Source organism: Trematomus bernacchii, unplaced genomic scaffold (genome assembly GCF_902827165.1).
Source record: "Trematomus bernacchii unplaced genomic scaffold, fTreBer1.1, whole genome shotgun sequence".
NCBI lineage: Eukaryota > Metazoa > Chordata > Actinopteri > Perciformes > Nototheniidae > Trematomus > Trematomus bernacchii.
In genome coordinates, this window is record NW_022988097.1 from 7,826,941 (window position 1) to 7,843,716 (window position 16,776).

Sequence of the window (16,776 nt, forward strand, 5' to 3'; positions counted from 1 at the left end):
GTACATTGAGGCTGCAATAGACATTCCTCATATCCTTGCTTTTTCTAAGGTATTACTCATCAAATTCAGGGTTTAAGTGAGCTGAAGCACTATGAATGTCACATTGATTTGTCTTCCCAGAAGTGTGTCATGCACAGACATGCCTTCGCTGCTCTCGCTATATCTATACAGCCCTGTTGTTGTCATCCTGTCTTTAGCATTGCTCTATCAGTTGTGAGCAGGCTCTGACATGAGCTGTTATTCATTTCTCATTGTCACAGGAAGCACTGACCATTGTTTTGTGTGTGTGTGTATATGACTGTAGCTTGAAACAATGAGGGGGACTGCAGGGCTGGTTCATTATTTTTTACCCTGTTGTAGCTTTGTGCAGCATGTAAACATTGGGCAGGGAATGGTAGTGATTTGTTTTTTAAGAGCCAGCAGCAATGTAAAGCTGGATGCCTCCATGTTTAATGTGCACAGATATTTTAATGAACCGTCTGTTCTGTTGCTCCAGTCAGCAAAGGCACCGCAGTAATGTGAATCCTGGGATTAGAGTTAATAAGTGTACTACTCTGAAGCCTGTGCAGTACTCTTTACTGGGTGGGTGAATCTGTATACAATCCAAGACTATGTGTGAAAGGGCTGAGGTTTTTGTGTTATAAAATGCCATCGCAAAAATAAAAAAACAGTTTTTACAACCTGATTTTTTGATTCCCACATTTCTAAAGCTCGTACCATCCCTGATGAGTAGGATTAGGTTTTTTGTGCGTAAAGGGGCTCGCTATTACAAACACAAGCAACATGAGCAAACATGTCCGGTTTTATCTCGATGATCTTAAACCACACCATAAAATACAAAAGAGATGCAGTTGCAACTGTAAACATCCAAATCCCACACTAGATTGTGTTCATCTGTTCTCATGCAGTTTTATGATGCATTGGATAATTATTATAATAGGCATTTTGGTGCATTCTCTTTTATTCTGGCATCTGTGAGTGGTTTAGGTAAGTGGGTTAAACTGGGCCTGTTTAAAAACCGTCTGATCACTTGTTTGCAAACCCCTTGTAAAACCGTCTCAAGCCGGGTTCCTGCAACTCCCTCTTAAAGCTATTAAGCTTGCAGTTATATGTTGTCTTAACTAAATGAAAGAATGGCCAAAACCACAACAATCAGACCTTTGTTGTAAAAAATAATCCATTATAATAATAATAATAATAATAATAATAAATCCTCTTAAGCTATAACTAAAGTCACTCTGTAAACCACTTATAACGTTATGTGTGATTCCAGCTAATAGTCTAAGGTTGGATTTGTATCTGTGTAACCAGGCTTATCATAGATTTTGTTATTTAAATGTATTTTAGTAGATTGGATAATACATCAAACCTCCTTGTGTAGTATGTTTCGAAGTCGTTGCAGTACAAGTCCTTATAAGCTTTTTTCAGTTTGAACAATCACATTAAAAGAAATGCAACTATTATTATGAAAGAAGACTCCACATGGACGCAGTCTTAATTGTAACAGAAAGTTGTAAAGTTGAAGTTACTGTATGTATGTATTAATAACTGTCTCCGTCTCTTCTTTCCACAGAGCTTTTAAAGCGGGAGACCAGAAGGTAAGGCTTTGTCTGAATCATTGATCTCACCTATGTGTGACACTTGTATACTTTGGCATGGTCTGCTACTGGACTGGAGTGACACTGATTGCATTTTAAACGTCCTTTAATCGTTGCTCACATTTGGCTTCAACAGTGTGTTATGTCACTTTGTGTTTACATTCATCTGATTCACCTGTCAAGCTCTCACAGAGTCCATGCACTGTGCATTAGCAAAGCATCAGTGAGTCGCTAACTGAGATGTTTGCTGGATGGTGTGTTGTGAATACTGCTTTTTGAATCCCCTGTGGTTTATTTTGTGATGCCTTGCACAATCCCAGACTAATACCGATGCATTTACTTTCACTGTCAAACCTCTTGAGAGCTACTTCCCAGCCTGATTACAATGTAAATGGTACAATAGTGACATGAGCTGCTTTGTGCTGAGTGTTGCTTTTAGTAAAGCAGCAGTAATACCTTTCCAAAAGTCAATGTGCCAATTAAGCAGGTGTTCTCTCGCAGTCCATGCATTCTGTTCAGTGAGACATCTCATTAGTGAGACATGTCAGTCAAATATGACAATTTCTCCCTTTTGAGCCTTTTCTTTTTTACCAGCAGTAGCATATTACTTTAGCCTATCTCTGGCAGACTGCCAAAACAAATAAAATGGCTGTGTTCACACTTCTTAAGCACTTCTTCGTTGCACAGAGAAAAGCCTGAAGGGTTTGACAGAGCTGATCCTGCAGCCTGGAGTAATAATGTGCAGTCGGAGCTCTCTTTATATAAAGTTTGGGATTGTGCAACCACAAAAGGAACTTTCACTATATGTCAAAATGTGTAACTGCATGTTGTGTGTTGTGTTGCATTGTCTCCCACACCCTCGTAGGACTCACTTGCTCCGGCTTCTGTTCCGCCAAAGTACTCCTTTGCTCCCAGCACAACCATTAACAAGATGGCGAGGCCATTTACAGCAGGTGGTGCTGGTGGTGGTACTGCCAACTCAGGACCCGCTATTAAACCTGTGGCATACTCCCCTAAACTTAACACCCCGAGCTCTCAGGGCCGTGCCAGTGTGAAGCAGCCACAGAATGGGTAGGTGGATAAATAAACACTATTCCCTTTGGAACCACAACGTGAATAATGTGGTTTTAATGGCATTTCTGATGACTCATTATTCTGGTTTTACACTGAGAAGAAAATAACTCCTTCAGGATTTCTAAACTGCATTATGTTGAGAACTTCATTCACTACCTTGCCACAATTATGTCACAGATTTTTAGAAGCGTTCCAGAAGAGATGATCATAAACAATGTACGCTGACTCACTGCTGTGATCAACTTAATTATCCCTCTCTCTGCCAATAACGTAAGAAACAAGATGGCAAGCATATGATAGATTTATAGTTATTGCCCCTGGGGAGAATTTGTTTTCACAGCTGAGGATTTGAACATAGTAACACGTAGCAACAGATATACATATGGCGTCATACTGAAATGACAGAGAAGAGACATTTTATGTATGAATCCTTATGATGTCAGGGAGGCAGATTGTTCAAGGCTGCGACCCTATCTCCATTTAAGTGTCCTGTATCTCTTTCCACAAGGGAATGCTCTGAAGTGTTGGTTCAGAGGTTTTTAATGAGTTTTGTATAACGTTATGTCATTGCTCAAGACACTAGCAGTGCTTAACTGCCATTACAGACCATGATATCATGATGGACTATGGCCAAAGCATAATTTGGTGGAAATTGGAGGAGGTTGTGAAATATTGTTCTCAAAAGAGATCCAAATGATCTTGTTGGCCTTTATCACACAGATGAAAGCCAACACTTTGACAGCATAGAGGGGGATTTTAATCAGACATATGCGAATCAATCAACTGAGAGACTGGCTGTACGACAAAAACAGTTTCACAGATATTAGTGAAGCATGTGTCAACAATCAGTCCTGGTTTTAAGGTTGCAAAGTACTTTCTATGGTTTTATTTTTATTTTCCATCTTACCCTTTGGTTCCTATTATCCTCACCATATGTGTGAGCGTGTGAGGGAGATAGACAATCACCAAAAAGTAAGACTTTTAACGCTTCAAGGAACGTATAATTTCAATCAACCTTTTCAAACGGATTTGCCATTTCAACAGATGGGTTATTGACTGACGGTGATTTTTACTTGTGTCTTGCTTCTCCAGTTTGATAAAAATGTCAGAATGGATTTTTCAGCCCAGTATTTCTCGGCTTTAAGGAGCTGTGTTGTTTGGATTCTCTTTTAAAACATCACGTTAGACAGAAATCATACCTCCAAATATATAAATCTCTCTGATTGCAGTATGCTTTAAAATAGCTATATAAATAACATTTTCTAGTTTTTATTTTTCCACTCAAATATAACAAGAACTCTAGGAATGGACTAAAACACATTTATAACGACTAGAAAAATTCAGTTTTGCATAAAATTGCCTCCAAAAATAGGCCAGTCTTGTTCCTGTAATTTTGGTCATGGCAGTGGCAGCATGGTGAGATGTGACCTGTTGCTGTATTTAGCCTCACCCATAAATTCTACTGAGTTCTCAGCCGCTCTTACTGACTGGTGCTGGATTATTTAAGCAGCCGTACTTGCTTACTCTTGAGGGCTCACATGGTTTTGGAAACCCATCATTCAGGCCATTTATTTAGATAAAAAGAGCCTAATTCTAAATGGCAGCCACTTTTAATGAATACATTGAAAACTATATGTCTCATATGACAGGCCTGTCCTGTCGTATTGAAACAGGTTTTGTGTGATGTTTGTTCAGAGCTGAACGTGATGACATCATGATGTGTCACTGCTGTGGCATTTATTGCTGTTGACTAGAATCAGGCGATTGTTTATCCTTTTTGTTTTGGACAAATGCTACAGCCATTTACATAACTCTGTAAAGCCTTTGTGCACATGGGGTGAGAGGAGCATTGGGCAAAGGTTTTGTGCCTGATCGACTGAGGCGTTTTGGGTCAGGGTGACAATAGATGATCTGACAGACAAACAATGCCTCTTTCTCTCACAGAGCCTGTTGACAATAACCGCATGTCTCGGGCACCTCCTGCATGTTTTCTGCATCCTGCAGCACTGTTGCTCTTTAGTTGTGTACAGCCTCTGAAATACATGAAGATGTTCTGTTTTTCCCTCTGTTTAACTCAAAGCTGAACTCTGACCTTTTTCTCTCATTTCCTGTTTTCTTCTTTTATTTTAACGCCGCAGATGGAAAATCTTGACAAGTTAGTATATATATTTTTCTTTATTTAACAATCCAGATGAAATAATATTTTCTTGTTTATTTTTTTAATTGTCAATCACACTCTATCTCTATCAATGATGACAATGGTTTCCCCACTTGAGTTTGTCTTGGTACTCTTCATGTACTCATGGTTAACATATATTTACTGGTTGTGAGCAGAACAATAGTAGTGGCAAGTCTAAAAACATCAACACATCTTGATGGTTTATTTAGCACCCCATGGTGGGGCCTGCACCTCCAATTTGGGAACCACTGCTCTACTACAATCCATTAGACCATTTTCTAATCATTCTCCAGTTAGATTGAATCATTAACTAATCTATACATTTAGGAAACAACTAGAAACATCATGGTCTCTAAGAACTCTTCACTTTTTAAAATAGCTTACTCTTCATGAATGTCCCCCTATCGGTGGTCTCTCCTGTCTTATATCTTTGGTCTATTCTGCAGGGGGGAAGCCTTCTATGGTGATGTGTACCCAGAGGCCAAGTAAGGGGCTGCTGCATGCAGGCTACACTGCCAGCTTATTGGCTGATATGGCTAGATATGAGAAAAATGCTGATGCTCGTATAGGTAGATTCACAGAGATGCAACAGACCGTTCATTAGCATCCATTCATCTCTCATCCTCTACTTCCTTTTTGATAAATGCATGCTGCAGTTGACCTGCAAGCCTGTTGGAAATGAAAAGCATTTTTTGTGCAGCATCTTGAGTTTTCTATCACAGTAAAAGCTTTTCTATATACTTAAATGTTTCCCTACACAAGGCCAGGTACCACAGGCTGACAGGTTTTCTCCCATTGATTCTAATGACAGATATAAATACGATCTTTAATGCGGTAATGTCCATTTTATGAGCGTCTACAGTGTGCCCATGAGAAATCTTAAGTAATGGATATCCATTAGCTCGCTTATTGCGTGACCGTGATGCTGAGCGTTAAGTGCTGCATGATGTGTGCAGGATGTCCTCTATTTTCAAGGTCACCTGTTTAGCTGTGTTGGTGTGAGTGGGTAGATCCTGGAGGGGTTGTGCTAACTGCGCATGCCGTGTGCTGCTGCTGGGTGTGTGTGCAGGCACGGCCTCAGGATGGAGAACCTGCCCTGTTTTATCCCCAACGACCGCAGCAAGAAGAGGCTGATCCAGGACACGGAGGACTGGCAGCCGCGCACCGGCACCACGCAGTCCCGCTCCTTCCGCATGCTGGCCCAGCTCACAGGCACCGACTATAGTAAGTCTGGGACCGGGCCTGGCCTACTCAGGAATGTGAGACCACAGAGAGCCATGAGTTGGGGGGGGTGGGCTGCTATGACAATAGATATAAAGTGTAGGTAAAGGCCTATGACGCAGCAGTTGATCTGATGTGATCCGATTGTATCCGTGAGAGTGACAGCAGTCAGTGATACAGCAAATGTGGATGACAGGGGGAGTCTATTTTCAGGTGTGAACACTGAACTGTCATGTGTTCGCTGTCTTCTATGACCAATCATTTCTCATGACTGCAACCAGTCTGATAAACGGATCAACATGTTTATTACAACAGAAGCACCATTCGATTTAGACTTTTACCAAATGTGTTTGGGTTGTCTCGTGATCAGCTGTTTGACTATTTGTCTTTGAGAAGCACCTTCTTCATCAGTAAAGCGTGCTAACGTGTGTGTCTCCTGGATCTCTCAGTGCAGGACCCAGATGATGAAATCCTGAAGAGGTCCAGGTAAAAACTCGAGTGGGGTTGATTTGAGCACGTCGGCCTTCCCGGTCATGAGTGTTTGTGCATTTGCGTGTGAAAGCTTCAGTTGGCAGCTATTTTAGAAACAACTGTAAAACTCTACGTTTGGTTATATTTTGTAAAAGCAATATTGCTGCTTTGAATAATGGCATGTGTGGTGTGATTTAAACAGCCTTCGTATTAGAACATTCATCTTATCTGCTTCGAGGCATAATTTCCTTTTTAAAGAATCGTTCAACGTTGGGGAAATTATTCGCTTTTTTGCCGTGAGATAGATGGGAAGATTGATATCATACTCATGTCGTACTTTAGATAATAAGATAGCAGCTGGTTGGCTTAACTTAGCATGCAGACTGGAATTGGTCTCTGTCCAAAGATAACAAAATATATTAAATATTTCTCAGCTAAACGTGACTCTCCTGCCAATTTTGACATAAATAAGATATAACATTAACATTAGCAACATGTTAATTTGTCAGCTTTAGTGGAAATGGTATGTGGATTTCCTTCCATCAGTCTTTATACTAAGCTAAGCAATTGGCTGCTGGCTGTACCTTTTATATTTAATAAACTGACAGAATATCTTCTCTAACTCTTTGGAAGAAAAGTGTTTAAGCACATTTCCCAACTATTTATTCAAATAACTATTTGCCTCCCAGATCTTTCATATTCTTATTCATTCTTAATCCTTATTGTTTCACCCGTTTAATTCTTCTGCTACTGCTTCATCTTTTTGTGCACGCTCCCTATTTATGCTCCCCCCTCCCACCTGTTTCCCCCTGTCTATCTCTGTTTCATATCTCTTTTGCTTGCGTTCAGGGAAAAGTTCCTCACAGAGATTCAGAGTCCCCGCTATGCCCGTCTGAGGGACTGGCACCACGACCGGTCTGCTCGCGCCCTCAATATCAAATCCTGAGCGACATCCTACACGCCATGGGATGCAGAGCCTGCTAGTGATAGCCACACCGCAACGACTACGTGACAAAGACGACGAAGATAGCCGACCGTCCAAATGGCAGTTAACAAATTCACCTTTCACATACCGATGGGGTGAAAAGAAAATGTTTGGGGGAAGAAAAAAAAAAAGAAAAAAATAGAAAAACATAGCGTAGATGACAAAGCCCTAAGTGGAACCTTGCATACTGAGCCTTAATGTAAGATCTCCCTCTGACTTGATTATTGTTGACAACACGGTGGACTACTGTGTCTGCGGCCCTATTTTCCATTTCACATTGCGTTAGTTTGAGTTAAGCAGTGGGAAGGTGGGAAGGAGGGTCTCAGCTGTGGGAAGCGCCTTTCTGTTCGTTATTCTTCTTTGATTGTAAAGTTCAGACCCTCCTTTGATCTCCGTCTGCCTCTCTATCTCTCTCTGCCTGTTTCCATTCATTGACTTCTTCATCCTTCAGAGTTATCATTTGTGATCCCCTCATCTCGTAGGCTTCTCCAACCATTAGGAACAAAAAGGAAGATAAATCTGTACTTTTGTTTATTTCTGCTGTCCTCAAAAATATAAAAAATCTGAAAAAAGCTACTCTTGCTTCTCTATCCTTTCTTCTGTGTGTCTTTTCTTCTTGTTGAATTAGGGTTCAAGCTTTAAATGCTATCTCTACATATCAAGCTCTTACTTCTTCTTACTTTCTTTACTTTCCCAGTGTACTGAACAGAAATGATTATGTAGAAGCAGGTTTTCATCAGACATTTGTGCAGTTCTGAGTTAATATGGTTGTTTTTCAAAGATCGGGGTTCAAGATTTATTGCCTCAGAGAAAAATGTTGTGCAGTCAAGCAGAACAAAAGTAAATGGACATACACACATGAAGAAATACATAATTATAAAGTGCAGAGGTGCACAGTGAGTAAAACTAAATAAAAAGATAAACATTATCATATTTATATTTCAGCTGAGTAATTACTGCAGTACAGTGGCCTCTTTTAGAAGATTGAGATCTAATGGCAAGTTGCAACCAATACTTTGATGTTAAATTCAGTTTTATTTACATCATCTGATTTAAGATGTAAATTTAGATTTGGAAAAATTAAATGTAATGAAAAAGATACCTTGATTGCCCCTTCAGTGGAAATTGTACAACACATTTGCCTGTACGCAACAAAAAAATTGCGAGAGAAAAGATTTATGCTCTACCTTACATAGTTTGAATAAATAATAATATTTATGGTAACAAGGAAACTTAGGTTGGTGATATTTTAAATCAATAGGTGCGTTACATTAGAAAGGGAAATGTGTAGCTTTTCACACATAATTAAGATCAGGCCATTAGTTTGTTATTGGTAATTAAATGAGACTTGGATGTATTACAATATTTTATATTACAAGTGACTCCATAGTCCAACTTATTTGAAAGTGTATCCACATCACCATGCACCTAATGTCAAATGTGGTAAGTTAGGAGGAGTCAATCATCAAATCTAAATACATTGAAGTACATAGCAGGACAGTGGTAGACACACACCGGTAAAGTTTGTAATAGTTAAAGGGGACCTATCATGCAAAATGCACTTTTGTACGTCTTTTTTACATGAATATGTGTCCCCGGTGTTCCAGGGAACTCACCAAGTGTCAGAAAACACAACCCTCTCTATTTTCCTCCATACCCAAATCTCTAAAAAAGGGGCTGCAACGGATCTGATAAGAACTGATCCAGATTTGAACACTGTCCTGACGTCAGGACAGTGGCGCTACGGCTATTGGGCCAACTCCACCAATCAGGAGGAGACAGCCACGGCCATTCGAAAGCGCTGGAGACGCTGTAGTACATATGCCAGGCCTGTAGATGGTGCTGTTCTCACAGAATCTGCCCTTGCAAAAACAGGGCTAAAAAAGTGCAAATTGAGCAAAATGAGGCATGGCTAAAATGCATGATCTGTTTGGTATTTTGAAAAAAAAAAAGTATAAATATGCCTTATAGGTATGGTCCTACACTATATTATAATATAGCATGATAGGTCCACTTTAAGATAAAGGAAATATTACTTCAACATGCCAAAATATAACAGAAAAACAACTGTAGCCTCTATACATTGACTGAAACATTTAGTTTTCTTGCCATTATATTCCTTGTAAATAACAAACAAGGGATGACGTTCCATTAAAGCAGTGCATCCCCCGCCCGTCAGCGAGTGCCACCATTGTTTCTCATTTTGTCACTTGTCACACTCAGGTTCTCGCAGAGCTGCATCACTTTTATCTCCACTCTTTGGAGGGTGACAAATGTCTGGGGCTTGTTGCTCAATCTAAAACCTGAACCTGCTTGTTTCTCTGCCGGATATCGAGCTGCCAACACACTCCTACTCTGCTCATTGCTCAGGTCGATGAATCCCGCAGGAGAGCAAGCCAAAAAAAACAACTGTGAATCAGAAGGCAGGTGTAAAGAGTGAACGGTAAATGTAATCATGTGCAAGACTCCATGTGGAAGGCTAAAAAAAAAGCACCAAAAACTCCTGTCTGCACCTGCATCACACTGAGCAGGAGGGGGAGGGGGATGTTGAAAGTGGTGAAAATGTCAAGAAACATGATCCAGGCCACGGCGGGGGGGGAAGGAGCAGCTGTAGAGGATGTACTCCAATTTGCACCTGCAACCTTCACCGGAGCGAGGCGCAGCAAACACAACTCTCAGAGGTGTGGGGGGGTTCAGGGCCACTGGCCTGTTGGCGAGGGGGTGTAGCGGGGCCGCCGCGTTCACCGCAACGTCTTTTTGTGAGTTGTTCGGGGGTCCCAGAAGGCAGGTAAACTAGTGTGTGTGTTTTGCAGAGGGCCGCTGACCTTGGGTCTGTGTGTGAACCAGGTTTGTTCTGTCCTTTGTTTGACCCAGCCGACAGAGATCAGCATCCCCCAGCATCCTCTCTCTTTTTCACTCTATATTTGTGTAATTTCTTTTCAAAAATCTCCTGGTAAGAAGGGGGACTTACCTTCCTTCATTTATGAAGATTTACCTCTCTATCTGTCACCAGCCCTGCAAGCCGTGTTCTTACTTATGCGGAGGGATTTTATATGCTTTTATTATCCCGAGTATGCTGTTGGAAAATAGCAGTTTTGTATTCTTCTTTTGCTAGACAGCTCCCAGCATTAAGTCTGTAACTTCTCCTGCCGCTGTAACTTCCTGTGTTCCTTTTTGGGGCTACATGAGAAATATCATTGATTGGCAGACTTAACCTGATGCAGCCGATGCTAAAGAACAACGCTGTTGAGGGGCAATTTCTTCTTTGTAAATGAGAAAAGGTTTCATCATCTTTCATTAGTGAATTGTAGATGGCACAGTTGATGATGTACACATGATGGATGCCTAAGGCGTTGTTATATTTTTTCCCAAGATAAGAAGTCTCCAGAGCTCACTCTCTTGGCTCAGAAGTTGTTTTTCCTTCTCTGTCATGGTTTGAAGATTTTCTGAATATAGTAGCACTTGCTGCGGGTAACAGAACTTTGAAATGTAGAAACAACTCTTTATTTCAACACTGTTGCACAGGCAGGCTTGAAGCTAAACTCTGCTGCTTCCAAATCTGAGAGCACCGATCTGAGTTTCTTCTCTAACTTTTATTGTGAGTGACGTCAATCACCGAGAGAGGTTGTGATTGCTCTCATTAGAGCGGGGGTCTGGAGTCCTTCTGATGCAGAGCTTTTAATGTCTTCACAAAATGCACACAGTGTTATCTGTTGTTCAGCATTGATCACTTGAATTACTTCATTGATTTAGTCTCACAGAGGCTTGTGCTTTCATGTTAAATGTCCTCCAAATCAATTCCTAAATCTATTGCAGTGTATTTTTCTTTAAAATTCACTTGAATGTACGACACCTACACTCTCAACAGGTGAGAAACCCCATGCTAATCCTGTCTAATGGTTGACATTATTATAATTCATAATATTAATGATGATGACGCCAGCTGTAGTGAACAGGTAATCTGAAACTCTACATAATGGAGACAGCCATGGCTGCTGTAATACAAACATGACGTTCATTGAGTTGTAGCCATGGTTACTGAGGTGTGTGCCTGTACGTGTGTGTGTGTTTTCTAATTAGTAATTTTCTTCCAACAGCCTTGAGCCAACTCCCTCACCTGCCAAGGCCCAGGCAGCAGACAAACCAGATGGTGAGTCTCTGCTCCTGCTGATGTGTATAAAGAAACCCAGCAGCTTCCAGTAGAGGTTGTGCTAATAGATTCTCATGACGTGTCAATACATGAGCATCAGCAGCGTATCACAATTCTTACATACATCTCAAGAGAGGGGGGTGTATTACATAAAAGTGACCCCATCCCATTTGAATTGTTAAAAGTCACAGCAAAGTTTTTCCAAGTGCTGTTATCCCAAAACAAAATCCTTCTTTTTTTATTTTACCCAGGCACTAAGACTGCAGCGGCCCCAGCACGCAGCTCGGGTCCCTCCTCTCGACCCCCGTGGGTCACTGACCCTAATTTTGCTGACCGCTTCCGGCCAGATAAGACCAGCACCGTGGTGACCCAGCACCAGCAGCCGGCCCAGCCCACTCCCATGCAGAACCGCAGCTCCATCCTGCAGGCAGCGCAGCAGGCGCCCGAAGAGAGCGGCAGGACCCCGCTCTGTGGGCCTGCAACAAAATCATAAGGTGAGAAGCAAAGAGCCTTTTCACCATATCAGAACTGTATGTCAGGAATCATAATTGGGTTTTAGACCTCTTCTTATCACTTGGGAGAAGAAATATATTAAACCTTATTAGACACATTTCACAGATAACAGAAACCTTAGTTCTCATTCTTGTTACTATTGAGAGAAAACACAAGTGTGTCAGATTTGTTTACATTTCTCAGCGGGGCCAATGTGTGAGTGTTGTTAGTCATGTGACGACATTTCCATTGGAGCACTGCTTCCCTTATAAAGAAAGGGATGTAGCAGATTTCAATAATGCCTCTGATGTGCTGCTAACCTGTGGCTGTGTGTGTGTGTGTGTGTTCCAGGGGTCGGTACCTGGTGGCGTTGGGCCGTTCCTGGCACCCGGAGGAGTTTACGTGTTCGCAGTGTAAGGTGGTCCTGGAGGAGGGCGGCTTCTTCGAGGAGAGAGGGTCTGTCTACTGCACCAAGTGCCACGACAACCGATACGCTCCCAACTGCGCCAAGTGCAAAAAGAAGATCACCGGGGTAAGAAGTGCACTGATGGGTGAAACGCAAATCAAAAACACAATCCAGATGCATGGAATAATTAAAGAAATGTTACACTTGAAAATGAATTCTGTTTCTCCCATTGTCAGGAAATCATGCATGCCCTGAAGATGACCTACCATGTTGAGTGTTTCAAGTGTGCAGCCTGCAAGACTGCCATCAGGAACCAAGCCTTTTACATGGAGGAGGGAGAACCCTACTGTGAGAAAGGTGAGACAATTGAGCTAGTAATAGCTACCCCCCTAACTTCACCATTACTTGGCCTTTCTTTCACAACAATTGGAAATGATTACAAAACTATTAACTAATCTTAAAAGACAGTAGCTGATTTGGAGAAACGTAATTAAACACCGTTCTAAATGAAGGACTTCCAGACAGCCATACTTTATCTGCACCCTGATCTGCTGCTCTTAATGCTCCGTGTTAGGAGATTAGCAACACCATCTGTGGTGTAAAGCACGGGATGAGATGTGCTTCTAAATGAAATTAAGTTGATAGACTTTATTTAATAATGTTAGTCGAGCATAGCTTTAAAATCACATGAATCTGATTCTTATAAACCCAATTCATCTGACTTTTCCTCACAATCGCTCCCATCACATGTATCTGGTAAACATAAACATTAAATGTGAGTAATAATAATTAAGTAAACATCAGGGTATCGGAACAGTAATTAATAGCTAATGTTGAGTTTGAATGTCCTCACGCTATATATATATATATATATATATTATATATATATATATATTATATATATATATAATATCTCTATCTCTCTATCTCTATCTATCTCTCTCTCTATCTATCATCTCTCTCTCTCTCTCTCTCTCTATCTCTCTCTCTCTCTATCTATCTCTCTCTCTCTCTCTCTCTCTCTCTCTCTCTCTCTTCTCTCTCTCTCTCTCTCCTCTCTCTCTCTCTCTCTCTCTCTATCTATATCAGTTCCTCTTGCGGCTTCACCATCCAGGCCTCTCCCTGGTGAAAAACAACTTCATTAATGTGGTTTCTAGTGGAGGAATGAGAAAATCCACAGTTTGTAACCACCATTGCTGAACAAGCCGGAACACCACAGAAACCTCAGTTTTCAAAAGAAATGTACTCTACACCGGATGAAATATAATGCTTAAGCAGAACATATGAAACACTGGCAAAAAGTAAATACAGCATGCTGAAAACCCATAGTGTGCAGATTGATTCGTTCCGGTGCCAACTGAGAACATCTCCACCCCTGTAGAGACCCCCTGTAACTAAACCATGCTTTATATATTAGTCAAGAATCAACGTAGAAGAACAGAGGCAAGCGCTGGCAACCACCCCGCCTCGCAGCATTAGGTTTGTGATCGAGCTTATTTGATAGAAGATGTCACATCCTTTCACTTTAAATGGATGCTGGTGCTACGTACAGTGTAGCGCCGCATCACAGAAAGATGGGTGATTCAGGGGTCCCGCAGAGTGCATTTTCTGATAAACTAGTTTCTTTTGGAAAACAAACAGCTCACTGCAGGGCGTCTTCTCAGATTTGCTTGAATCATTTTCATATTTTTTATCAAGCTATTTGTAAAACATTGCATTGTTGTATTATAGCTGTTGGGTTTGGCATGAGCGTACATCATGAATCTCTCGGAGCGCACCACAGTCCATCATAAAGTGTGATGTTTTCATCTGCTATAATCTATTTAGCTCCAGTTTACTTCATACATTTCTCTATTGGATTTTATGAATGGTGTGTGCTCTTCTATTATGCGGTAAATGATTTAGCGGGGCGTCGTGCCTCTCGCTTACTACCCAGGCTCTGACGTGGATCGCTGCTTTATCGAAGGCGAAGCCACAAACTGAGTATTCATACTCCGAATAATGCCTCTAGCCCTGATAAACATTCTGCTGCCTCAGCATCTTTCAGGGATTGTGTCGCTCTCACCCACTCACTCTTGAGAAGTGGCGTTATAACCTGACACTCTCCCAAGAGTCCTTGTGATGAAAGAGAAATCCAGTTAAGTATCTGGAGCAATTTCCCCTCATCCTAATCCCCCCTCCCACCATCCCCCCCCCTTACACTCTGGAAAGGCACTGATGTACAGTGAGGGGACGAAATAACACAAATGGCATAGTATCAAATGCCAAATGAGGAGAAGAGACAACATTTCGCTTCAAAAGAGTGTCATCCATCTTTATAGCGGCCTTCAATGTGTCTGTGTCTGTTTGTGTGTGTGTACGAGTGTGTTTGTGGGGCGATATTACTCTCCTTCAAGAGGAATAGCCGCCCGTTCTTTTTCAAAGATGAAGAGAGGTGGAAACCTATTTCACACTCTGTGCTCCAGAACATCCCATAAAGGTTAAGTGGTGTTTACATATGGTGATTGTGGAGGCCAGGAGGAAGCCTGACCCGATCTCCAGGATGATAAAAGCTCTTTTGAATTTGTTTTATTTGATTCTGATGGATATATCTCTGCCACTCACCACCACCTGTCCTCCCCTCACCTTTCTCTCTCTCTCTCTCTCTCTCCAGACTATGAGAAGATGTTTGGCACCAAATGCCACGGCTGTGACTTTAAGATTGATGCCGGCGATCGGTTTCTGGAGGCCTTGGGCTACAGCTGGCACGATACGTGCTTCGTCTGTGCTGTAAGTCACTTTGATTGATCTGGCTCCCTGCGGGGCTCCGGCTCTTCTGGCTGTCCCAGCACAATGCCACCTGAAAAATCTGCCTCTATCTCAGAACCCCTCTCTGTCACCTGCACTCTATATCACTCTTTCTGTCACTCTGTGAGGGAAAACTGAAAGTAAATGGAGTCAAGTAAATAATATGCGCCTGCCCTGGCCAGTAGGAAATAGTGTGAATTCACATTGGCAGTGTTAAAAGTGTGGTATCTACTATGTCCCGGTTTCTCAATCTGTCTCTGTCTCCTTTCATCTTTAAAGCTCTGCCAAATCAACCTGGAGGGGAAGACGTTCTACTCAAAGAAGGATAAGCCCCTGTGCAAAGGCCATGCCTTCGCTCCAGTGTGAGAGCGAGCTCCGTCTTCAGAGGAAGGAACGCTTCTCTCCCTGCTCTCTTCACCCCGCTCCGCCCTCAGGCACACGTTCTACATCTCTTCTTCGCCAGCCACACACCGAGTCACCCTTTTTTCTACCCTACAGACTTTGTTTCTATATATGAGGCTTACTGTTACTTTGCTAATAAAACTGTCCACATGTTACTGCCTGTAATAACGAATGCTGTTGTGTTGTAAAACTGGAAGTAGTCAAGGAATTGTTTCATGTCATCACCAACTTTTTAAGTCCTATTTAGAATCAGACCTTTGAAAAGTGCCCCTGCAGTTCATCTACATTTAATTGTAGTCGTTAGTGAAGATTTTTCACAACTCTACTAATGTCCTCCTTGTTCAGTCTGAAGTACGATCAGGTCAGTATCTCCCCAGTTGAAAGGAGTCATTTAGCCTTTAATAATGTCACATATTGCAGTAATGATCTGCCACTACTCCTCTGCTAAGTGTGGAGAAGTGGTGGCCTCGTTCAGGACCCCGGCCCACTCATGACTCCTGCTGCAGTGCCTATTAACGTAATGGCGACCAGTCAAGCAGAAAAGGGGGTGTCCCGTTTCTGCTCGGCTGGACCCCGGCTCCTCTCCACAGAAGCAGCGACGGCAGAATGTTCTCTGATGAGCCGCAGCTAAAGGGAGGAGGGGAGTAGTTAACAACGTCCTGTATTAATCCTCAATCGATCCACTTTGAAATGTCACAGCGACATAAAGAACGTGCTATTCTTGTTTTAAATGTTCCACTGCTAGGAGATGAATCAAAGCCTTTGAAATGATCTATTTTGACATTTAAATGTAAGAAAACAAAAACATCAGTGATATTTGTCCCTCGTGTTACCTGATATTGTGATTATTCCTCAGAGTGCTTTCCTGTCATGGCTGGATATGTATTTATATTGCTGCAGAATGGGCCTGTAAGTGTTGTTTTTATAGCTGTTGGGCGTTTCAAATAAAATAATGTAGTAATGCCAAGCACTGAACCCATCTGTAAGATTTTCTATTGATTGATGTTCTGG

At 41.8% G+C, this 16,776-nt stretch overlaps 1 protein-coding gene across 1 annotated transcript in view; it reads left to right on the plus strand.

Annotated features, from left to right (window-relative positions):
• The window catches only part of pdlim7 (PDZ and LIM domain 7), a 30,401-nt gene extending 13,661 nt beyond the window's left edge, over window positions 1-16,740 (plus strand). The window contains 9 exon segments of the mRNA XM_034121383.1: window positions 1,574-1,598; window positions 2,464-2,669; window positions 11,626-11,678; window positions 11,930-12,151; window positions 12,154-12,172; window positions 12,522-12,702; window positions 12,813-12,933; window positions 15,230-15,345; window positions 15,643-16,740. Of these exon segments, the coding sequence (XP_033977274.1) occupies window positions 1,574-1,598; window positions 2,464-2,669; window positions 11,626-11,678; window positions 11,930-12,151; window positions 12,154-12,172; window positions 12,522-12,702; window positions 12,813-12,933; window positions 15,230-15,345; window positions 15,643-15,729 (1,030 nt within the window). The 3' untranslated portion in view covers window positions 15,730-16,740.
• Window positions 16,741-16,776: the final 36 nt, after the last annotated feature.